Source organism: Clinocottus analis, unplaced genomic scaffold, assembly GCF_023055335.1.
Source record: "Clinocottus analis isolate CAN_PGR_092001 unplaced genomic scaffold, fCliAna1.0.p SCAF_58, whole genome shotgun sequence".
NCBI classification, from domain to species: domain Eukaryota; kingdom Metazoa; phylum Chordata; class Actinopteri; order Perciformes; family Cottidae; genus Clinocottus; species Clinocottus analis.
Window position 1 is genome coordinate 1 of NW_027176216.1, and position 25,000 is coordinate 25,000.

The window sequence follows — 25,000 nt, forward strand, 5'->3', positions numbered from 1 at the left end:
ACCCTAACCCTAACCCTAACCCTAACCCTAACCCTAACCCTAACCCTAACCCTAACCCTAACCCTAACCCTAACCCTAACCCTAACCCTAACCCTAACCCTAACCCTAACCCTAACCCTAACCCTAACCCTAACCCTAACCCTAACCCTAACCCTAACCCTAACCCTAACCCTAACCCTAACCCTAACCCTAACCCTAACCCTAACCCTAACCCTAACCCTAACCCTAACCCTAACCCTAACCCTAACCCTAACCCTAACCCTAACCCTAACCCTAACCCTAACCCTAACCCTAACCCTAACCCTAACCCTAACCCTAACCCTAACCCTAACCCTAACCCTAACCCTAACCCTAACCCTAACCCTAACCCTAACCCTAACCCTAACCCTAACCCTAACCCTAACCCTAACCCTAACCCTAACCCTAACCCTAACCCTAACCCTAACCCTAACCCTAACCCTAACCCTAACCCTAACCCTAACCCTAACCCTAACCCTAACCCTAACCCTAACCCTAACCCTAACCCTAACCCTAACCCTAACCCTAACCCTAACCCTAACCCTAACCCTAACCCTAACCCTAACCCTAACCCTAACCCTAACCCTAACCCTAACCCTAACCCTAACCCTAACCCTAACCCTAACCCTAACCCTAACCCTAACCCTAACCCTAACCCTAACCCTAACCCTAACCCTAACCCTAACCCTAACCCTAACCCTAACCCTAACCCTAACCCTAACCCTAACCCTAACCCTAACCCTAACCCTAACCCTAACCCTAACCCTAACCCTAACCCTAACCCTAACCCTAACCCTAACCCTAACCCTAACCCTAACCCTAACCCTAACCCTAACCCTAACCCTAACCCTAACCCTAACCCTAACCCTAACCCTAACCCTAACCCTAACCCTAACCCTAACCCTAACCCTAACCCTAACCCTAACCCTAACCCTAACCCTAACCCTAACCCTAACCCTAACCCTAACCCTAACCCTAACCCTAACCCTAACCCTAACCCTAACCCTAACCCTAACCCTAACCCTAACCCTAACCCTAACCCTAACCCTAACCCTAACCCTAACCCTAACCCTAACCCTAACCCTAACCCTAACCCTAACCCTAACCCTAACCCTAACCCTAACCCTAACCCTAACCCTAACCCTAACCCTAACCCTAACCCTAACCCTAACCCTAACCCTAACCCTAACCCTAACCCTAACCCTAACCCTAACCCTAACCCTAACCCTAACCCTAACCCTAACCCTAACCCTAACCCTAACCCTAACCCTAACCCTAACCCTAACCCTAACCCTAACCCTAACCCTAACCCTAACCCTAACCCTAACCCTAACCCTAACCCTAACCCTAACCCTAACCCTAACCCTAACCCTAACCCTAACCCTAACCCTAACCCTAACCCTAACCCTAACCCTAACCCTAACCCTAACCCTAACCCTAACCCTAACCCTAACCCTAACCCTAACCCTAACCCTAACCCTAACCCTAACCCTAACCCTAACCCTAACCCTAACCCTAACCCTAACCCTAACCCTAACCCTAACCCTAACCCTAACCCTAACCCTAACCCTAACCCTAACCCTAACCCTAACCCTAACCCTAACCCTAACCCTAACCCTAACCCTAACCCTAACCCTAACCCTAACCCTAACCCTAACCCTAACCCTAACCCTAACCCTAACCCTAACCCTAACCCTAACCCTAACCCTAACCCTAACCCTAACCCTAACCCTAACCCTAACCCTAACCCTAACCCTAACCCTAACCCTAACCCTAACCCTAACCCTAACCCTAACCCTAACCCTAACCCTAACCCTAACCCTAACCCTAACCCTAACCCTAACCCTAACCCTAACCCTAACCCTAACCCTAACCCTAACCCTAACCCTAACCCTAACCCTAACCCTAACCCTAACCCTAACCCTAACCCTAACCCTAACCCTAACCCTAACCCTAACCCTAACCCTAACCCTAACCCTAACCCTAACCCTAACCCTAACCCTAACCCTAACCCTAACCCTAACCCTAACCCTAACCCTAACCCTAACCCTAACCCTAACCCTAACCCTAACCCTAACCCTAACCCTAACCCTAACCCTAACCCTAACCCTAACCCTAACCCTAACCCTAACCCTAACCCTAACCCTAACCCTAACCCTAACCCTAACCCTAACCCTAACCCTAACCCTAACCCTAACCCTAACCCTAACCCTAACCCTAACCCTAACCCTAACCCTAACCCTAACCCTAACCCTAACCCTAACCCTAACCCTAACCCTAACCCTAACCCTAACCCTAACCCTAACCCTAACCCTAACCCTAACCCTAACCCTAACCCTAACCCTAACCCTAACCCTAACCCTAACCCTAACCCTAACCCTAACCCTAACCCTAACCCTAACCCTAACCCTAACCCTAACCCTAACCCTAACCCTAACCCTAACCCTAACCCTAACCCTAACCCTAACCCTAACCCTAACCCTAACCCTAACCCTAACCCTAACCCTAACCCTAACCCTAACCCTAACCCTAACCCTAACCCTAACCCTAACCCTAACCCTAACCCTAACCCTAACCCTAACCCTAACCCTAACCCTAACCCTAACCCTAACCCTAACCCTAACCCTAACCCTAACCCTAACCCTAACCCTAACCCTAACCCTAACCCTAACCCTAACCCTAACCCTAACCCTAACCCTAACCCTAACCCTAACCCTAACCCTAACCCTAACCCTAACCCTAACCCTAACCCTAACCCTAACCCTAACCCTAACCCTAACCCTAACCCTAACCCTAACCCTAACCCTAACCCTAACCCTAACCCTAACCCTAACCCTAACCCTAACCCTAACCCTAACCCTAACCCTAACCCTAACCCTAACCCTAACCCTAACCCTAACCCTAACCCTAACCCTAACCCTAACCCTAACCCTAACCCTAACCCTAACCCTAACCCTAACCCTAACCCTAACCCTAACCCTAACCCTAACCCTAACCCTAACCCTAACCCTAACCCTAACCCTAACCCTAACCCTAACCCTAACCCTAACCCTAACCCTAACCCTAACCCTAACCCTAACCCTAACCCTAACCCTAACCCTAACCCTAACCCTAACCCTAACCCTAACCCTAACCCTAACCCTAACCCTAACCCTAACCCTAACCCTAACCCTAACCCTAACCCTAACCCTAACCTAACCCTAACCCTAACCCTAACCCTAACCCTAACCCTAACCCTAACCCTAACCCTAACCCTAACCCTAACCCTAACCCTAACCCTAACCCTAACCCTAACCCTAACCCTAACCCTAACCCTAACCCTAACCCTAACCCTAACCCTAACCCTAACCCTAACCCTAACCCTAACCCTAACCCTAACCCACCCGCCACCCCAACACCTTCCATAAGGGAGCACAGTGGGACTTGGAGGTGGGGGCGCCGGTCCTAATAATAGGCGATTCCAACCTGTCCAGGATCCGCCAATACCACCATCCTATGGTCCAAATAGACAGCTTTCCGGGGGCCCAGATCCATCATATGAAAGAGGTTCTGCTTAAACTGGGGCCCTGCCTCACGACCCAGAAGGTGGTGCTCTCTCTGGGCCTGAATAACTGCCTGAGGGGGAACAAGCCCTTGACTATGAAAAAGCAGTTCCAACAACTCATGTCAAGGGCCAGGATTGTCTTCCCTCGGGCAGAGATTTGGGTCCCGCTGATCCAGTTCTCCTCGCGCCTCCCGCCGCAGGCCCAAAGGCTGCTGCGGGAGCTGAACCTGTTCATCGGGGAGAATTTCAAAACTCTGACGGGGATCTCGGAGGATCGGTTTGAGACTCACCCAAAGGATCCAGTCCATTGGACGCCAGAGACGGCGGAGGGGATCCTCCATTCCTGGATGGTGCAGTTAAACTGAGGACGGGGGTACCTGCGGATTCAAATCAGCCCCATTCAAATATCTTAAATCTTTCTGCATCTTTGGTTTTAACTCGGGATGAGGAGAGGGTGTTGGAGAGGGGCCTCTTCTTTATACCTACCCCCCAGGTGGTGGACAGGCAGACGCTGCGCAGAGACCTGCACAGGTACCATAGACGTCTCAAGCTCCTGGACCATTTCGGGTACGAGACGGACTTCGCTCGGGACCCCTTTGTGGGCCCCTCGACCTGGGAACCGAAAGGGGATGGGGTAGCAGCACCTATCAAAAAATTAATAAAACGGGATAATCGGGATTTTAAGAGGGTCTGTTGGGCTGGGGAAAAGGAGGAAAACCTATCAAGGGGGGAAAGAGAAGCTTTGCAGACATTAAAATCAAACTCAGGGATAGTAATCAAACCAGCAGACAAAGGGTCAAAAATAGTGATCATGGACAGAAATCAATACTTAACGGAGGCGTACAGACAGCTGAATAATGCGGCCCATTACTCACCTTTATCTTGCTCAGTGCAATTGGAGACCCAAACAACAATCCGGGGGATCCTAGAGGGCCTGCATCACAAAAAAATCATAACAGCGAAACAAAAGTATTACCTGATGGGTGAGGATCCTCCACGTCCACGGCAATTTTATCTTCTTCCGAAGATCCACAAAAGCCCGGAGACTTGGACGGTCCCACATAGGATCCCACCTGGCAGACCGATCGTCTCGGACTGCGGGAGTGAATCCTATAGAGTAGCAGAATTCATTGATCACTACATTAACCCTTTGTCACAGCTACATGATAGCTATATCCGGGACACTTATGAGTTTGTGAACAAACTGAAACATATCATAGTGCCACCCGGTGCAATGCTCTTCACAATTGATATCGACGCACTATATACCAACATCGAAACCCAATTGGGCTTGAAAGCAGTGCGCGATATCTTCCTCCAATACCCAGACCCCGCCAGGCCGGACGAGGCCCTTCTCACACTTTTAGAGCTTGGTCTCACCAGAAACGACTTTGAGTTCAATTCGGAATTATTCCTACAGATCCATGGTACCGCAATGGGTAAAAAGTTCGCCCCGGCCTACGCGAACATCTACATGGCGGACTGGGAACGAACAGTCTTCCCCAAATGCGACCACTTACCTCTGTTATATATAAGATATCTGGACGATATCTTCGGGATCTGGAGTCATTCCAAAGCGGCTTTCAGTGGCTTCATCACAGTCTTGAATAACCACCACCCTTCAATAACCGTCAAATATAATCTTCAACCGGAAAAGATTGAGTTCCTGGACACAGAAGTATTCATAAGGAGAGTAAACAGTGGAGAGAGTGGGCTTGGTACGAGGGTGTACTTCAAGCCAACCGACACCCATGCACTTCTACACAGGTCAAGTTACCACCCGAAACACACATACAGGGGAATTGTAAAGTCACAATTGATACGGTACCTTAGGATCTGTACTGTGCCTGAGGATGCCGAGTCGGCAACAAGAACCCTTTTCCGGGCACTCAGGCGGCGGGGCTACGGCAGGACATTCCTCCGGCAAATTAAGGCGGAGGTTCTGCTGGATAGCGCCCGACCCTGGCACGTAGAGGCACGCACCCACCCACACACCAAAACTCTCCACGACACTGCACCTGACCTCCGGCACATTGAAGCGGAGGGTCATACACACACCACCTCTCTCCAGAATACATACAGGGACAGCCGACGCGCTGAAGGGGCCACACGACAGAGGGGAGGACCGGACACGAGGGAAAACACCTACCATCTGATCCCCTTGATCACCACGCTCTCCCCGGCCTCCAGGACCCTCCATGTGAAAGCCAGGAGGAACTTTCAAATGGCTCGGGACCAGATGCAGTCGTTGGCCGGGTTCAAGACCATAGCCGCTTTCAGAAGGAATAAGAACCTCAAGGACCTTCTGGTGCACTCTTCCCTGGGCGGAAAAGGAAAAGAAAAGGGCTTTAAGCATGCAGGACTTTTTAAATACACCAAATTCATAGAGAATATACATACCCAGCTGGGGGTCCCAGTCCTGCAGGCTTTCACGCCACACTCCAAGAATGTAGTATATTGTATAAAATGCCAGGTTTGTGCCAAATTATATATTGGCCAAACTAAAAACAGCTTACTGACGAGGCTGAAACAACATCTATATTCACTGAGGAGAAATAAAAAACACACTTACCTGTACGATCATTTCCGACATCACGGGGGAGAAAATCTGGGGATGATGGGGCTGGAGTCGTCCACGGGCTGGTCTGACGGTCAGCGACTGGCGACAGAAAGGAAATGGATTAGGACACTGAAAACAGTGCATCCACACGGCCTGAACCAGACCATCTAAAAAGGAAAAATCACCGGATTAGGAAGAATCATGTTGCATGTGTGCATGTGGACGTATGTGGACATGTATGGACATGTATGTGTGGGTATGTGTGCATGGATACATGTAAACAAATGATAACAAAAAACGTATGTGTGTGTGGGTGTACGTATGTGTATGTGTATGTGTATGTATATATATATACATATATATGTATGTGTGTATGTATGTATATGTGTATATATGTGTGCATGTGTGTATGTATGGATGTATGTATGGATGAACACACTTACCTGTACCGACACTCCTGCCATCGTGGGAGGGAGGACCTGGGGAATATGGGGCTGGAGCCATCCACTGGCTGGTCCGATGGTCAGCGTCTTGGAACCAGATCACCCCTAAATGAGGACACAAAGGGAGAACCAAAATTAAGACAAAGGCTGGATTGTGAGCCCGTGCCTTCCAGCTGCCGAAAGGCAGTGGGAACCCTTTTTTTCCCCTAACCCTAACCCTAACCCTAACCCTAACCCTACTGCCATCAAGGAACTGACAGGAATGATTAACATGGCTAAGCGGGCCTTCCCCTGCAGCAGGATTTTTATTCCGCAGGTGAACTACGACCTGTCTTTACCACCCAAAGAGAGGCAGCTCCTGGACGCGCTGAACGACCACATCTCGACGCTGGAGGATCACATCCCGAAGATTCCGGATGAGGACTTCCGGACGGGCGCGGACAACATCCACTGGGCCCCCGGAACTACGAAGGAGATCTTCAACAGGTGGACAGAGGTTTTAAACTACATTCCCCTGTAGACCTATTAGTTCAGGAGGGGCCAAAGTCAATTATCAACCTCTCCAAGAGGTTTAGGTGCACACTAGCACAACGGAACTTGTTAGAAAAGGGACTCAATTTTATTCCGACTCGGGGCACAAATAAAAATATTAAAATTACAGCAAAATTTGACCTACAACAATATCACAGGAGCATCAAATTAGCCGAATTTTTTAGGAACTCAACAGAAAAAAGATACTTACCCTTTACAAAGAAGTCAGCCTGGTCTCCACCGGATTCAGCAATTTCTGCGGGAATAAAAGAATTAATTAAAACAGATAATGCGGCATTAGAGACAGAATTTAAAGAACACAGAGCTCCACCAAACCTCACTTCAGAGGAAGCGGAGGCCATTGTAGAACTGAGTAAGAACGCAAACATCATTATTAAACCGGCAGATAAGGGGAGTACAATAGTTATAATGGACAGGGAACAGTATTTGTGGGAGGGTTATAGACAGTTAGGGGATGCGAAATATTACGCCAAACTTCAAGAGCCGATTTTTAAGGACACAATACCGATGGTACAAAAAATCTTACAAACACTGAGAGACAAAAAATTTATTAACGGGAGACAATTGGAATATTTAAAAGGGAATCCTCAACCCAGAGCCAGAATTTTTTATATGCTTCCTAAAGTTCACAAAGACCCCACTAGATGGAGCAAGCCTCATGAAATCCCTCCGGGGCGACCCATCGTGTCTGATTGCAGTAGCGAGACTTATGAGACGGCTGAATATTTGGACTATTTTCTGAATCCCCTTTCGACCCTTCACCCCAGTTATATTAAAGATACTTACCATTTTGTGGAAATCATCAAAAAGCTTACCCTCCCGCAAGACGCCATGTTATTTACTTTAGATGTGGAGAGTTTGTATACCAATATAGTAACTATAGAAGGATTACAGGCCATCAAAGAAAGTTTTCAACAACACCCAAATAAACGTAGACCAGATAAAGAATTGTTACAACTGTTAGAAATAAATTTAGTGCGCAATGACTTTACATTCAATTCGGAATATTACTTACAAATAAAAGGAACAGCGATGGGCAAAAAATTCGCTCCAGCCTACGCAAATATATTTATGGCCAAGTGGGAAAGTTCAGCTCTTAAGGCTTGTTCACTCAGACCCTTGTACTATTTTAGGTATTTAGATGATATATGGGGGGTCTGGACCCACTCTAGAGAAGAATTTGATGATTTCCTCAAAACCCTCAATGCACACACACAGTCCATCACCCTAAAATCTACTTGCAGCATGTCCTCAGTGGACTTTTTAGACACCACAGTATTTAAAGGAGAATCCTTCGGTGTAACGGGCAAACTGGACATCAAGGTATTCTTTAAAGACACAGACACACACACACTACTACACAGGAATAGCTTTCATCCTAGCCACACTTTTGCTGGACTACTAAAGGCCCAATTATTGAGATTCCGGAGAATATGTACACGGGAAGAGGACTTTGTTGAGGCGTTTAGGATATTGTTTAAAGCACTGGCGGAGAGGGGTTATACCAGAAGTATGCGTAGGAAGGCTCTTAAGACCTACTTACAAGAAAAACCGATTCTAGTAGCATCCCACGTACCTTTTATTAGCACATACTCCCCCTCCACACAAAAATTCTCCCACAGTTGCAAAATTAGATTTCAGAAAATGAGCGATAGAGATAAAATATTAGATAATTATACAATTAGGCCCGCGTACCGGAAAAACAAAAATTTACAAGATTATTTAGTAAGAGCAAAAATTCCCCCCAAATATAAAAAGAAGAACAAAACGCCGAACAATAGAGGCAAATATTTCGAGTACAAAAAATGGTTCCGGAATGTCTATACGGGACAAGTATTTGAGAACAAATTTAGGGGTAAAGTATCAATTACAAATTGTGTATATCTCATGACCTGCAAAAAATGTGACCTGCAATACGTGGGGGAAACAGGGAACGCACTCGCCACGAGAGTAGCGCAGCACAAATATTATTGCACAAAATTAAAAAATGTACGCCTTCCGGTAATAGCCCATCTGATACTTCATGGCTGGGAGTCCATGAGGGCCAGTATTATTGATCATAACCCGAGTTGGAGCTGCAAGGAGAGGAGGAGGGTCGAGAGACAATGGATTACAAAGCTGGGAACGAGGCGAGCGGGCGGCCTGAACGAACGCTGAGGGGATGGGGGGAGGTCGCAGGAAGGAGAATGCCTCGAGTCGGTTCATCGCTAATTAGCGTTGAACAGCTCACCCCAACCCTACCCTAACCCTAACCCTAACCCTAACCCTAGTTTTTTTAAATCAGGAAAAATACTTATCTTCGTCGGATCAGTTCGTGTGAGGTCTCGTTGGAAAGGTCTGCTTCTCCCGAAGAGACCTGTCCAGGCCGCATGGTTCTACACCTCCCCCCCTTCCCTCACAGACACCTGGAAAGGTGCAGCAGGTCCGGCAGAAATAATACATTAGGTCCCAGAGCCTGTCAGGCCCCAGACAGGGCTCATGGACGGAGACTAATCTTACCTGAAGGTCCCGGAGCCCGTCAGACCCCGAGGCCCCAAAGGTTCCACCCGATCCGAGTGGGGACCGTGGCTGTCAGTGAGAGCTGGCGTCCCTAACCATCTCTCAGAGGTTAGGGTTAGATGTGGGGACAACCGGCATGTTGAAGGGGCTACACGACAGGGGGTAAGACCGGGGACAAGGGAGAACACTTACCATCTGATCCCGTTTATCACCACACTCCAGGATCCTCAACGTGAAAGCCAGAAGGAATTTTGGAGTAGCTCGGGACCAAATACAGTCGCTGGCCGGATTCAAGACCATAGCTGCTTTTAGAAGGAACAACAACCTCAAAGACCTCCTGGTGCATTCTTCCCTGGGCAGAAAAGAAACAAAGCATGCAGGATATTTCAAACATACAAAATTCATGGAGAATATACACACCCAGCTGGGGGTCCCAGTCCTGCAGGCTTTCACACCACACATTCTCTCAGAATATAGTATATTGTATAAAATGCCAGGTTTGTGCCAAATTATATATCGGCTAAACCAAAAACAGCTTATTGGCAAGATTTATTGGCAAGATTGAAACAACATTTATACCTAATTATGAGAAACAAAAAACACACTTACCTGTACAACCACTTCCAACATCACGGGATGGAGAACCTGGGGATGATGGGGCTGGAGTCGTCCACTGGCTGGCCTGACGGTCAGCGACCCTGAACCAGATCTAAAAAAATGGGAAGAGACCCAAAGGGACCAAGTAAAAAGGCTGGATTGTGAGCCCGTGCTTTCCACCTGCTGAAAAGCAGTGGGAGTTTTTTTCCCCGCACCTAACCCTAATAGTTAATACAAAAACCACGCCAAAACAATTACTTTACAAACAAAAACAAAAAAAAGCCACCTCAACTCTCTCGTTTACACAAACATTTCCTCCTTCCTCCATTTCTGCCATTACTCTGAGGATTCCCATAACCCTTTGCATTAGATATTAAGCGCAGGAACACATTTGGAACAGCAGGTGGCACAAACGCAGCTTTGCCGTGATTCAGGTCTGACTTACTCAAATGCATTCATGATCATGTTTTCGGCCTGACGTCATGCCACGTCTGGAAATACAGAGCGGCATAACATGCGCTTACCCAGTGGAGTGGCAAACACACAACAAGGGCGTGTCACAATAAAATCCTTCCCGGTTAAACGTGTAGTCGTAATACAGCTTCACACCACTTGGTGGCAGTAACACATCAGTTGTTTAACATCATTGTGCGCACACACGTTCCCATAGTTTTTTACTGTCTTAAATAAACATTTTTGATTCTTAAATTTTTACAATGAATCCTCATTGACAACTACTACTTTTGAAATGAAAGAAAACAAGAAGCACTTTATTAATCCTGTTGGGGGAATTCCTCTCTGTATGCTTGGTCCTTGACAAGGTTAAGGGGGTCAAACACTGACCTCGCTGGGGTTCAGTGTCTTGCTCACGGACACTTCGACGTCTGCGCTGTGGGGGGACCGGGGATCGAGCCGGGTGCCTCTCGGTTACGGAACGACCGCTCATCCCCCTGAGCTAGAGTCGCCCTACGTTTGTTTCAAGGTTTTGAAGAGTCAGCACAAACATGGCAGAATCTTCAGACTGACCAGCAGACATGAAGTCTCATCAGACAACACGCTTACAGAAGCTCTGAGACGAGTGCCAGCGTTGCTTCATATCAAGCCTCTGTGTTGCTTTCAAGTGCTTCAGTATTACAAAGAACTTATGCAAACACGGACGTCATCGATTCAGTGAGATTAAAGTAGCAGCTATCAGTACAACATATACAGGTAACTTAAGACAAGAGAGTAAGTACAATGAGACACAGGAGTACTTCAAGTACAATAATACAAGAGAGTACTTCAAGCACAAAAAATCAGATTTACAAAATAAAACAATAAATGTAGAAAGTCTTTGTGACATCACACTCCTTCACAATAAAAGCACCTCGCTGGTTCTCTGGTTGAAGGCTTTTATTAGTGATCAACAAAATAAGACTCAGAAGAAGAAAACATGTTAAAACATCAATCATTCCTGATCAGACGACAACAAACTGCTTTCTTGGTATCACTTTTTGACAGCAGCGGCTCGGTTCAACCTGTCAATCAACAGGTGGTCGGAGGCGGAGCATCTGGAGAGGACCGCCCCCATCTCGGATTCATTCTTTCTTTCGATGGCGGCGTCCGCAGCTCCCTCCATGTCACTGTTCGGACGAGAAGAAGAGTTACCCGGGCGGTGGGTCTCACCTGTGTGATGATGTCACAGGTGCAGAGTCTTACCTGATGGCCAGGTGAGCTTTGACCCTCTGCTCAGGTGTTACCTTGGAGACGTACTTCTTGGCTTCGTACTTGTTGTTACTCTTCATGCAAACTTCAACAAATGCCTGAAGAAGAGTCGACGCTAAGAATCATAGGAAAAGTACATCCATTGTGCTTAAAAAGGTAACAAAGCTAAAGGGGGCAGGTCTTACCAGGTAGCCAATCGGAGACTTCTTGCTCTTTGAGAACTTCTCCAACTCCTCCCACTCCTCCTTCTCTGCCAGAGACTTCAGCTTTAACCACCAGTACCTACAGGGGGGTGGAGACAAAGAGACTTCAGCTTTAACCACCAGTACCTACAGGGGGGTGGAGACAAAGAGACTTCAGCTTTAACCACCAGTACCTACACGGGGGGCCAGGGGGAGAGATCGCAGCGTGACGCAGTGATATCACTTCTGGGTGTCTCACCTTTTGTCAGGTACTCTGAAGTCTCTGTACAGTTGTTCTGCTTGTTTGTGGAGTCCTAAAGCCAGCAGAGCCTCCATGGTCGCCTAGACAAACAGGAAGTGATCTCACAAGAAAAGCTACAACTACATCCTGTCTGGTATCATTTACTCAAAGGTCTTGAAGTCAGTAAAGTTCAAATGACCTGAAGCACCTCATGACCAAACAACTGAACTCCATGCACATCAATTCCAGTAGCCACGCCCCTTCAAATACCTGAAGAGATAGTTCCAGTAGCCCCGCCCCTTTCTCATCATCGAGTTTGCGTTGGAAACGTAGAAGACGCATCTCTTCCTCTGTGGCCTGTAACCAGAATGTTGAAATGACCTCAACTGTGGGGGGGATGAGCGGTTGTCCCGTAACCAAGAGGTCACTGGTTCGATCCCCAGTCCACATGTCAAAGTGGTTTTCCCCAAGCCGATTAATTAAGTGCTTGTTTCTTTTTGTAGACCGACGCATTGCTCTTTACTAGTTGAACTACAGTCCACAATCGGATATTATGATCGTATACAAGTTTCACCTTTGCAGAAAACTCATTCTTGGCTTTGTTGTATTCGTCCACAGCGCTCTGCAGCAGAGACAGACGGTTCTCCAGCCTCTGCACACAGAAACAAATGCTTTGTGTCACATTGTTAACAGACTGCCGTCAGACAAGCTTCCAGGTGGCTCGGTGAGTTCTTTCCTCCACCTCGACCTGCTGGTACCTTTTCTCTGTAACTGGCACTGACGTAGTAGTTGCCGAGTTCCTGGTGGTCATCGTCCTGGTTATAAAGGTCCTTCAGAGTTTCTTGTTCCTGCAGTTTACAGAACTGACGACACGTCATGAGTAAATAACTTGGATCAACGGACTACAGATTGATGAAGCACAGATCAATAGACGGGTGGGACTGGGCTCTCTAGCTTCCACCTGGTTGCAGGTAACAGACTCATCCAATCGTGGAGGGAAATTGGTGTCACAACAAACTGCTCCATAGAATGTAATCTAGAATATTAATCTATAATTCAGATGCTTAACACTCAAACAGAGTGAGAAATGTAAAATGTCGTTTGATTCCAATTCATTTGATTGAATGAGGCCTACGGACGTTCTCCAAGACACTGAGCACACCTGAGACGTTCCCACTACTACGGGAACACCTGCAACAGGGAGAACGTCTTGTCGCCCCTGCAACAAGACGTGTCCCAATGGACACGTCTAGTGATGATGAGGAAGATGAAGAGTACCTGTCTGTAGAGGCTCAGTGCGACTGGTTGGTTCCTCAGAGTCATGAAGAAGTCTCCCCTGTTCATCTCGTTCTTCAGGTACGTCACCACTGTGTAAACTGGGAACACGGGGAACCCTCAGTGGGACATCTACCTGACAGACAGGTGGTGGGCGGGGCTAGCAGACACTCACCTAGGTCGGTGTCTCCGCTCTCCACAGCTTTACTGAGAGCCAACTGACTCCTCTTCATCTTCAACAGCAGAGGAACCTGCTCTCCAGAGCGAGCCTCAAAGTCCAACAGCTGAGACAGAAATACCGTCAGTACGTAGAACATGTAGTGCTATATGTAGAACATATAGCACTCTGAGTAGTTACATCGAGTTACCTTGATGGCGAGCTCAGGGCGTCCACATTCATAAGCTTTTGCTGCGATGTGAGAGTAAGACACACCAGGTGAGTCTCCCACCTTCACACACACCGTTCGGGCAATGGCCTCGTCCGATAGGTCCTTCTGCTGCACCTGGACACGCCCACAACCGCACAGGTGAGTTTCAGTACCCAGCCATGTTAATGAAAAGAGCTGAGACGGGTTACCTTGCATGAAGCCCAGTGTTTAAGGACTCTGCTAACTCCCTGGTAATCTGGGATCTTCAGGTAACGACACATTTCTATCGCTAAGGGGTAAAACTGTCGATACACCAACCTGAGAGGCAGAAAGGTGCAAAGAGACAGGCGACAGGTGAGGGACCAAGAAGTAAAGACAGACAGGTGAGAGAGAAAGACGGGTTGAGCCCATTCACCTGTCGATCAGAACCTGTAGAGTCATCTGTTTGAATCTGAGGTCAGAGGTCAAGGACTTGTCCCCAGAGTTACACCAGTAGTCAACCATCAGAGAATGACATCAGACATTAACTAAAAGTCCCATGATGCACCTGAGTCAGGATACTGCGTGTGAGTAAGCGGCAGCCCCACGCCGCTCTCTCTCACGGCGTTGAGCACCCGGAGTTCTCTGCAAGTCGACACAAACGCATCGGGACTGAAGTCTGTCAGGAAGCACTTCCCAAAGGATGCGGCCTGGTGGACGAGAACCACGTTAGAACACAACAGAGAACCACGATGGAACACAGAACCACACAGCCGCCTGGTGGATGAGACATTCGAACACCAAATAGCACCGAACAAACCGGGTTCCACCGAGAACACATTGATGACGGGTTCTCACCCTCATCAGGGACTTCTGGGTGTCAGTGTCGTACTCGTGGCCCGCTGCCTCCACGCACTGTCGAACTGCTTCTCCCAGCATGCTTTGCTCCTTGATCTCTCTCAGGTACTCGTCAGCTTTCTGACTCGACTTCTACAGGAAAACAAAAAGAGACAAATACTCATCGGAGAACCGTGCAGCGAGACGGCTCTTCAGACAGACGGGTTCGCACCTCGTACTCGCGGTGGGCCTCCAGCAGCAGAGCTCCAGGAGCCATTGAAGCGATTTTGAAGATGTCCTGACAGACCAGAGGAACTTCCTGAAGCAGCTCCTGATTGGTCGAGCCGATGATGCGAACTCCGTCCAGCTCACCGACCAAAACACACGGGTCCTCTGTGGGGAACCTGAGGTCAGGGGTCAAGGTCAAAGCAGAGAACAACTCCTCCAACCAGATTAACCGCCGGAACAAAGCCCAGGAGAACATCTCCTGGGCTTCATTCTCATCTCCCCTCTCCTTTCTTCTGGATAATGTATTATCTTTCAATGCACATTACTAACTCTACTCCTTTCCGGGAGCCTCTGTGCTTCCTTGGACCGTGGCTGTCTGGAGTTGGACCTGCATGCTACAATGGACTGTGGCTGGATCGTGGTCCATGCCTACCATTCACTCATATGAATAGTGTTGTCATATCCATGTAATGTGCTGCAACTCTGTAACATTGTTCATTCTGGTCACATGACATCTGTTGCTTCTGTCCATCCTGGAGAGGATCCTCCTCTGTTGCTCTATGAAGGTTTCTTCCCCTTTTTTTCCCTGTGAAAGGGTTTTACTGTCTTTATTTGGGGAGTTGTTCCTGATCCGATGTGAGGTTCTGGGACAAGATGTCATGTGTACAGATTGTAAAGCCCTCCGAGGCAAATCTTTTTGGGCTATACAAAATAAACTGAATTGAACATCTACCCACCTCCATGAGAACCCAAAGAACTTCAGGAGAACAATAACGAGCTCTCAGGGAACATTTAACGAGCGCCAGGAGAACAATAACCAGCTACAGGAGAACACAAACAAACGCCTGGAGCACCAGTCTGACCTGCTTGAAAAGATACTGGATGGTGTCGTTACAGACTCCGGCCACCAGGAGCAGTCGGTCCCACATCAACACTACAGACGGCTGCTGACTCTTTGGTCTGCGACACCTGGACAGGTACACGTGGTCATACAGGGACACGTGGTCAGACGGGCGGACGTGGTCCGACAGGGAGATAAACAAACCAGTGTGAGCAGCTAAATATGTAAACATGAAGGTGAATAAAGAGGCAGATAGACAAGTAAACAAACAAACAAACAAACAACAGTTAAAACATAAGCAGGTGAAACAGGTAGACGTACCAAACCATCTGTTTGGGAGGTGTCGACTTTTGTGTGTCCACTTCACTCATTTTGTCCTGCAGAGACAAAATCCCCTGTCAATCATTCACACAGACCCCGCCCCCCAGGTTAGATCAAACAGCTAGCTGCTAGTGAGCAGCTCACCTGAAGATGGGAGGGGCCTGTCCACAGGTGTCCAGAGTCAGTGAAGAGAGCCAGGTATTTATAGCTGAAAGACACAGACATGTGGAGGATACTGCCAGCCTGAGGACCGAGACCTGGAGGACACTGAGGAGCCGGGTCACAGACAGGTGAGGTTAGTGGCCGTCTGTCTGTGTACCTGTCTGTTATCACTAAAAGACGATGAGGACCGAGGCCGGGAGGACGTGAAAGACAGACGACAGGTGAGGTTAGGTCCCTTTTCCTACCGACATTTTAAAAAAAAACTCATACAGCGTGGGATCGCAATTTCGTGCGTGGCGATATTGTATCAATACAAGGAAGCAGATTATCAATCTTTTATGATCAATTTAAAACTTGTTGGTCCTAGAATAATAAAATCAATTGCTTTTTCAGACCACTAGATGTTGCTGTGTCGTTTTGTTTATCATATCGTGACCTAAGTATCGTGATGGTATCGTATCGCGGGACCTCTTGTGATTCCACCCTCCTGTCTGTCTCCAGCTGTCCGGCCACTTGTCTCACCACAGCAGAACAGGACGTGCTGTCCAGGATGTAGAGCTCGGGGCCGATGGCCAGCAGGACTTTGGTCTGCCGGTCCTGGGTGAGGACGACCCAGCAGGACGGCGTCCCCTGCAGACCTGCAGACAGTTGATCAGTTCAGCACTATGAAGCAGAGTACCAGGTCCCACCGGGTCCCACCAGGTGTGACCAGGTGTGACCTACCTGGGACTTCAGGTAACCTCCGGAGCTTCAGGTCATCAATGTTGGTTGCCAAGGTGAAGCGTGAGGAGCCAGTTACGATGGCAACGCCGGTGCCATACGGAGAGTGGAACACTTTGGCTTCCAACACCTGACTCTGGACAACTTCCTGTTCACCACAATAACACCAAGGAGATACACTTCCTGTTCACCACAATAACACCAAGGAGATACACTTCCTGTTCACCACAATAACACCAAGGAGATACACTTCCTGTTCACCACAGCCATAGAACACACTGTGTGCTACAGACTCACCTGTCCCATACTGAAGTGTCTCTTGAAGGATCCGAACAGATCGTAGATCAGAACCGATCCGTCCTCCTGGATACACAACAGCTCGTCACTCACCGTCCAACCCAAGTGGACCACCGGGCCACTCTTCCACTGAGACAGACACACACACACACACACACACACACACACACACACAAAATTCATTACAGACCAGCCAGTATGATCAGAACTAACAGTACTAGGACTACAGCCGGCAGAACCACAGGTGGTAGAACCACTATAAAACCATACGTCCTGTTGAAGGAAGTCGTTCATATTTACTGGGAAGCTGGCGATGCCGACTCCCGACGCAGAATAGATCTCCAACTGAGGACGAGAACTGGGAGAACGTCTGTGAGGTTCTCTGAGGAGAGCTGAGGGACAGAATAAGATCGAAGAACAATAGAACACACAGTTCCACCTGAACATCTTAGAAACATAACACCGTAAGTATTAAAGAACATAGAACACACGGTTCTCTGTAAACATAATGTTAGTGTGTGTGTGTGTGTGTACCTATTGGACCCCCATAAGGAGCTGCAGCCACCAGACAGTCTCTGAGTCCGTCCCTCAGGTTCCAACACATCTCATACAGCTCACTCTTACTGAGGGGACACACACACACACACACACACACACACACACACACACACACACACACACACACACACACACAGTGTCAGGAAAAGGGTTTCATTTAGGTCTCAGGCTGGTGGTCTCAAGCTAGTGGTCTCGGGTCTCGCTGCGGGACTAACGCTGCCCGTTACCCGGAAGTGGACTGACCGGTAGAACGCGTTCCCCAGCGGGTTCCAGTTGGCCGTGATGAACGCCATCCGGCTTCACGCGCTCCTTCACTGATAAAGATGAAGATTAGCTGCTTCTTCTACGGTGTATAACCAGCAGTCAGGCGATTAGCTGCTTCTTCTACGGTCTATACCCACAGTCAGGTGACCGGCTGCTTCTTCTTCTACGGTCTTCAACCAGCAGTCAGGCGAACAGTTGCTTCTTCTTCTTCTACGGTCTTCAACCAGCAGTCAGGCGAACAGTTGCTTCTTCTTCTACGGTTTTTAACAACATTCAGTCGCTGTCGCCTCCTGGCGGCTTCAGATCTTTACCAAACTAAAACGAGGCTATATTTTACATTTCAATCTAAAACATAATACTTTAAAATCTCATTGTTGTCGATAATTAATGTATTATAATACAGTACATTAATGATGTATTATAGTAACAAAACAAAAAAGAATACTATATTATAATACTATAGTATAATATTCATTATCAACATTGACAATATTACTACTGTACTAATACTGTACTAATATTATAATAAAAATAATAACACTTTACTTAATAATACTATACTAATACGTATTAGTACAGTACAGTATTAGTAAATTATTAGTATAGTGTTAGTACAGTGTTAGTATAGTATTAGTATCGTAAAGTGTTAGTATAGTATTAGTCGAGTACTCGACTAATACTATACTAACACTATACTAATACTCTGCTAATAATAATATTCTACTAATACTAGTAGACTAGTACTTTGTCTACTTTACATGTTTACTAACTTTACTAAACTGTGTTTACTAACTTTACTAAAACGTGTTTACTTTGCATGTTTGATAACTACTCAAACTTGTTTACTTTACATGTTTAATAACTTTATTAAAACGTGTTTACTAACTTTACTAAAACTTGTTTACTAACTTTATTAAAACTTGTTTACTTTACATGTTTAGTAACTTTATTAAAATGTGTTTACAAACTTTACTAAAACTTGTTTACTTTACATGTTTACTAACTTTATTGAAACATGTTTACTAACTTTACTAAAACTTGTTTACTAACTTTATTAAAACTTGTTTACTTTACATGTTTAGTAACTTTATTAAAATGTGTTTACAAACTTTATTAAAACTTGTTTACTTTACATTCCTGATTGAGTCTCTGAAGTTCTGAATGTTGTTTTTCTGAAACTGTGGAAACACAAAACAAACCCAGAGAGAGAGAGAGAGAGAAAGAGAGAGAGAGAGAGAGAGAGAGAGAGAGAGAGAGAGAGAGAGAGAGAGAGAGAGAGAGAGAGAGAGAGATTGAGAGAGAGAGAGAGAGAGAGAGAGAGAGAGAGAGAGAGAGAGAGAGAGATTGAGAGAGAGAGAGAGAGAGAGAGTTAACCCTTTCAAGGCTTTTATTTGTGCTGCTGTCTAATTATATTTATGATAGTTTTTATTATTGTATTTTAAGATGTTATGTTTAAGATGATGTAAATGTATGTATTGTTTTATTTCCATAAACAGATTCCAATGTTTGTTTTTTTGTTGAAAAGTTTCCTTCCTTCCATAAATACTTTTCATTTTGTGAAAAACTTTTTACAATCCGTGTGTTTGTATTTATTACTGTCACAACAATAAAAAACAGTTTTAAACTATGTGGCAGTGAAAGAGTTAAAGGTGTGGACACTTCCACAGTTGGAAAGTTTTTCTCTGAGCCAACCAATCAGAGCGCAACACACACACACACACACACACACACACACACACACACACACACACACACACACACACACACACACACACACAGAGAGAGAGAGAGAGGTGGAGCTCAGGGTTTTCCTGCTGCAGGAAGACTTCGTGGAGTTTCTGGATCTTCAACTCGAGTCGTCTCTCTGACAAGTGAGGACCGAGTCGTCATGGTGACCACTGAGACCCACCAGAGCCAAGACCTACTGGTCCCCGCTCAGAACCAGGACCAGCAGGACCAGCAGGACCAGGTCTCTCCTGTATCCCAGCTGGCAGGATTTGACCCCGAGACGATGAGTCAGGGTCCCGTCAACGCCATCACGGTCCTCACGCTACTGGACAAGCTGGTCCACATGCTGGACGCGGTCCAGGAGAACCAGAACAAGATGGAGGTGAGCCACACCTTAAGAGTCGTACAGACTCCAGTACCTCACCAGTAATAACTTTGCTACAGGAACGAAGTGTACAGAAACCACAACTAACATTGGTACCAAGTGTAGAGGAACCAGAACCAGAACTAACAATGGTACCAAGTGTAGAGGAACCAGAACTAAAAATGGTACTAAGTGTACAGGAAACAGAATCAGAACTAACAATGGTACCAAGTGTACAGGAACCAGAACTAACAATGGTACCAAGTGTACAGGAAACAGAACTAATAATGGTACCAAGAGTACAGGAAACAGAACTAACAATGGTACCAAGTGTACAGGAACCAGAACTAACAATGGTACCAAGTGTACAGGAAACAGAACTAACAATGGTACCAAGTGTACAGGAACCAGAACTAACAATGGTACCAAGTGTACAGGAAACAGAACTAACAATGGTACCAAGTGTACAGGAAACAGAACTAACAATGGTACTAAGTGTAGAGGAACCAGAACCAGAACTAACAACGGTACAATACAAACGTCCAAGAACCCAGAAACTCTTTCCAAACCAAAGTCCACTAAAGAAACTCTTGATATCGCTGCAACTTTGGAAACAATCTGTTTGGTTCTTTCTTTAAGTTTCTCTTTGACCTCTGACCTCTTTGCGTTGCTCTTTAAGTTTGTTTCTGTGCTGCTGTTCGTTTTCTGAATGTTTTGCAAACACAGATGTGGTTCTGTCCTTGTTCAGACGTCACATGACCCTCAGCAGAGCTGCTCACCAGATGTTTCCCTCTGCTGTGACTGAGATTCCTCACGTTTCTCACATCAAGAAGCTTCAGCTGAACGTCTTTGCTCACAGAGAACTAATTTAGAACAAACCCTGTTTCAAAGCTTTGACCTTTAAATCTGAAGCTCCAACGGGTTCCTACATGTTCAGGCTGCTTTTGGAGCGCGTCACGATAAACGTTGTATACTACTGATACTGTAATACATCATGAAGCTAACATTAGCTGAGTACATTAGTACATCATTCACTAGCATTGGCACGTCTATGCTAGCAAGTAGCGGTTAGCAAACACAGTGAGTGCACGCGTTAGCATGAGCCAGCATGAGCTAACATAAGCTAACATGAGCTAACATAAGCTAACATGAGCTAGCACGAGCTAACATGAGCTCTCAAGGTGAGTCATGAAGATTATAAACTCTCCATTGGCTGGTTGTGTCTCAGGTGCATCAGGTGGAGATGGAAGGCGTGGTCAGAGGGATCCAGGCTGACATGACCAAACTGTCCAAGAGCCACAGCCACACCTCCAACACCGTCAGCAAGCTATTGGACAAGAGCCGCAAGCTGTCAGTCACCATGAAGGAGGTCAATATACCATACCTGAGTCTGAATATATATATAGAGAGAGAGAGAGAGAGAGAGAGAGAGAGAGAGAGAGAGAGAGAGAGAGAGAGAGAGAGAGAGAGAGAGAGAGAGAGAGAGAGAGAGAGAGAGAGAGAGAGAGAGAGAGAGAGAGAGACCACACCTGTGTCTGAATAGAATACACACCTGTCTCTAAATATCTGGTCCCGGTCCTGAAGGTCCGTGACAAGATGGAGCGTCAGGGCGTCCAGGTGAAGAAGCTGGAGGCCAACCATGCTCACCTGATCAGCAGGAACAACTTCAAGGTTCTCATCTTCCAGGTGAGTGTGATGACGTTCTATCAGACGAGACCTGAGGTTCTTCCAACATCTGTTATGTTATATAAAGACAGTAAGGTTCTCCATGGATAGTAAGGTTCTCCACAGACGGTATGGTTCTTTACAGTCAGTATGGTTCTCCACAGACAGTAAGGTTCCCCAGACAGTAAGGCTCTCCACAGATGGTATGCTTCTTTACAGACAGTAAGGTTCTCCACAGACAGTAAGGTTCTACAGCTCTCTCTTTGTCTGTTGTGAATGTTCAATCTGTGGCCTTATTTGGTCGTTGGCTGCAGCAGGAAGTGAACTGCAGAGAGAGGTCTGAGTGAGCTGTCGTCATGTGACCTGGTTGTCCCGGTAACAACAAAGTGAGTCATAACATAGTGAGAGATCTCCAGTTCATTGTTGTAGTTATTATTAATGTAATTGTGTTATTACAGGTGAGTAAAGGTAACCATGTACTGTAGGAAGTAAAGCTCTGAGGACTGCGGTCATTACTGTTCCACCAACACTGAACATTCCTCCCTAAAATACCCAGCATTCCTCACTGCATGTGTGAGTGGGCTCAGTGGGTGTGGTCCTCCGCCAGATCTTTAACCCTTTCACCCTCTGTGGAAACTTTCAGCTCTGCATGTTTGTATATGAAATATATATATTACACATTTTTATTTATCAAACATTTCATTTGGTTATTGAAGTCTTTGACACAAATTAATGAATAGAATATTTTCTCATCTCGTGAGGAAAGAGCCTGAAGACGTTAAATCAGGAATAAAAAGTATAAAATATAACTATACAATGTGTTTGATGTGGTCATGGTCACGAGAAATGTTGCAGCAAAGTGTCCCGTTCACATTTACACCATCCAGCCCTGAAGCCTCTCACTCAGCCAGGTACCAGCTGCCGTCAGGGAGTTTAGGGGGCACTGGGACTGGACCATGATTCTAATGAAGCTCCTTTAGTCTGATGCTGAGGTTCCACTAAGGTTCTCCTCTTCTTCAGGAGGAGAACGAGATCCCCTCCAGTGTTTTTGTGAAGGATCCGCCTCCATTCCCTCGTGATGAAATTTTGGAAGAAGGTGATGAATCGGTGGCGGGCGTCACTGACGGCAACCGCTCCCAGGAGGGGGGGCTTCACACCATCGACCTATCATCTGACGAAGACGTCGGGCTGGAGGCGGAGCTAGAGGAAGAAGAGGTGTGGCCTCATGATCTGGAGAACATGGAGAAGTCCAGAGCTGAGAAACTGAAACATTCCAGTCTAAAGAAGGTAAAGAACACAGACAGGCATACAGTCAGACAAGTGTACAGTTAGATGGGTGTACAGTCAGACAAGCATACAGTCAGACAAGCAAACAGTCAGACAGGTGTAATAGTTTCTCTCTCCGCAGGTCGACAGTCTGAAGAAGGCGTTCTCCAGGCAGAACATTGAGAAGAAGATGACGAAGATCGGAACAAAGATTGTATCTCAGGAACAACGAGAGAAGATCAAAAAGAAGACCTCGAGCCTGAAGGTTTCACCTTTGACCTTCAGCATCAGGAAGGTACTCCATCAAACTGCGTATTATAATGTTAGATTACATTACAGAACAAGATGTGCCCCCAAGGTTCCTCTATGATTCCCCTTTAGTTCCTCTTAACATTTTCCAAAGTGTCCTCGATCAATCCTCAAGGTCCAGGTCCCTTAAAGGTTCTCTTGTTCTCCCAGCTTGTCCACGAACATTCAACTGAGGGTTCCAGAAGGTTCTCTTGAAGATGTTGTTCTACTAGCTATGACCTGGAGTTCTCTGTGTTCTCAGCCTCGCAGCAGCTCCGAGTCTCAGCCACCCGACGCCTCTCTGCAGATGGAGGAGTCGGTCGTGGTCGAGGCTGACGTTCAGCTATCTCCGCTGGGCAGCAGCGACCAGGAGGTGCCCTTCCCTGAGGTCCACGCCCAGCTGGCTCCAGAACAGCAGGTGGAGGAGGAGAAGGAAGAGGAGGAGAAGGAGGAAGAGGAGAAGGAGGTGGAAGAGAAAGAGGAAGAGGAGGAGGAGAAGAAGGAGGAAGAGGAGAAAGAGGAGGATAAAGAGGAGGAGGAAGAGGAGGAGAAGACGGATCTGTCGGTGGTCTCACAGGGAGTCGGTCAGGAGTACGCTCTGTCCTCCACGCTGCCTCAGAGGGAGAAGGAGGAACCATAAAGAACAGGTCAACGTTTAGGGAACTTCTTTCTGGGAGTTTGTTCCACCTCACAGGTTGTTAACATCCGGGAGGTTTGGTTCTACTCCCCTGAGCATCCAGAAAGAGAGCCTCACTAAATGTTGTTCCTTTAACGTGGAGATAAGGTCATGTGATCGTCCGTGTGGATATGTAATGTCTTCACAACACGACGTAACTCACACATTTTAAAATTTAAGTTTTGAATAAAGTCAAAGAATTTTAACGTTTTACTCTCCAACTGATCCAAAAACTAAAATTGGAGCTACGTGTTCTCTAGATCAAAGTTTAGTTTCTTCTTCTTCTCACTAATATAAAAGCACCATAACTAACATTCAGCTAACAATAACATAGAACCCAAGGATCCCTGAAAACAAGGTGTTGAACAGCTGATCCCTGAAAACACTAATGTTCCTCTAATGTTTGAGGTTCCTGTTGGATTCTACTACTGTTTCCCTTTCACTAAAGGTTCCTCAAAAGGTTCCCCTAACACCTCCCAAAGAATACCGGTTATCACTAAAGTACCTCTAACGTTCTCCCAGGGTTCCAGAGTTTCCTTAAAGGTTTAGGTTTTTGTCCTTCCAAGGTTCCTCTAAGATCCCCCTAGGTTCTTCTAAAGTTTCTCTAAGGTTCTATCAGGGTTCCTATGAGGTTCCTCTAACATTCCACTCAGGTTCCCCTCTGAGGTTCCATCATGTTTCCACTGAGGTTCCTTCAAGGTTCCCTCTCAGCTTTTTCTAAAGGTTCCTCTCAAGTTCCCCAACATTCCCCTGAGTACGTGTGTGAATATCTACTCTACGCTGATAATTGTTCTGCTTATTAACGACACAAAAGTATTAATAA

At 46.7% G+C, this 25,000-nt stretch overlaps 2 protein-coding genes and 1 long non-coding RNA gene across 4 annotated transcripts in view; 1 reads left to right on the top strand and 2 right to left on the bottom strand.

Annotated features, from left to right (window-relative positions):
• Positions 1-3,689: 3,689 nt before the first annotated feature.
• LOC137803543 (uncharacterized) lies at positions 3,690-5,435 on the bottom strand. The gene is made up of 4 exons (XR_011080073.1): positions 5,083-5,435; positions 4,539-4,672; positions 4,049-4,206; positions 3,690-3,939 (listed from the first exon to the last, which is right to left on the bottom strand). It is a non-coding gene; the product is annotated as an uncharacterized lncRNA (long non-coding RNA).
• Positions 5,436-11,587: 6,152 nt separating this feature from the next.
• vps16 (VPS16 core subunit of CORVET and HOPS complexes) lies at positions 11,588-18,399 on the bottom strand. Of its 2 annotated transcripts, XM_068602062.1 has the most exons (24): positions 18,170-18,399; positions 17,903-17,991; positions 17,669-17,760; positions 17,369-17,497; positions 17,075-17,219; positions 16,874-16,989; positions 16,334-16,456; positions 16,190-16,245; positions 15,907-15,996; positions 15,032-15,203; positions 14,821-14,952; positions 14,545-14,672; positions 14,399-14,434; positions 14,193-14,301; positions 13,984-14,118; positions 13,791-13,899; positions 13,619-13,716; positions 13,099-13,203; positions 12,915-12,992; positions 12,611-12,697; positions 12,359-12,441; positions 12,103-12,199; positions 11,912-12,015; positions 11,588-11,835 (listed from the first exon to the last, which is right to left on the bottom strand). In XM_068602062.1, the coding sequence occupies exons 1-24, from the start codon at positions 18,217-18,219 to the stop codon at positions 11,700-11,702; spliced, it is 2,499 nt and encodes an 832-aa protein (XP_068458163.1). In that variant the 5' UTR covers positions 18,220-18,399; the 3' UTR covers positions 11,588-11,699. The 2 variants fall into 2 exon arrangements, with proteins under 2 accessions (XP_068458163.1, XP_068458164.1); XM_068602063.1 differs by lacking the exons at positions 11,588-11,835; positions 11,912-12,015; positions 12,103-12,199 and adding an exon at positions 12,206-12,293.
• Positions 18,400-19,963: 1,564 nt separating this feature from the next.
• The window catches only part of cavin2b (caveolae associated protein 2b), a 5,107-nt gene continuing 70 nt past the window's right edge, over positions 19,964-25,000 (top strand). Inside the window, exons 1-6 of the mRNA XM_068602058.1 lie at positions 19,964-20,300; positions 21,511-21,651; positions 21,867-21,968; positions 22,968-23,234; positions 23,356-23,508; positions 23,764-25,000. The exon at positions 23,764-25,000 is cut by the window's right edge and continues 70 nt beyond it. Of these exons, the coding sequence (XP_068458159.1) occupies positions 20,079-20,300; positions 21,511-21,651; positions 21,867-21,968; positions 22,968-23,234; positions 23,356-23,508; positions 23,764-24,141 (1,263 nt within the window). The 5' untranslated portion in view covers positions 19,964-20,078 and the 3' untranslated portion in view covers positions 24,142-25,000. The remainder of the gene's footprint in view (positions 20,301-21,510; positions 21,652-21,866; positions 21,969-22,967; positions 23,235-23,355; positions 23,509-23,763) is intronic.

What these genes read in the sequence shown, in the direction of transcription:
- vps16 (XM_068602062.1), bottom strand. Translation starts at nt 18,219, where the DNA reads ATGGCGTTCATCACGGCCAACTGGAACCCGCTGGGGAACGCGTTCTAC. An exon ending in GTCTGTAACGACACCATCCA is followed by an intron (nt 15,204 to 15,906) that starts GTATCTTTTCAA and finishes CCCTGACCTCAG; the next exon opens with GTTCCCCACAGAGGACCCGT. An exon ending in AGAATGAGTTTTCTGCAAAG is followed by an intron (nt 12,698 to 12,914) that starts GTGAAACTTGTA and finishes TTCTGGTTACAG; the next exon opens with GCCACAGAGGAAGAGATGCG.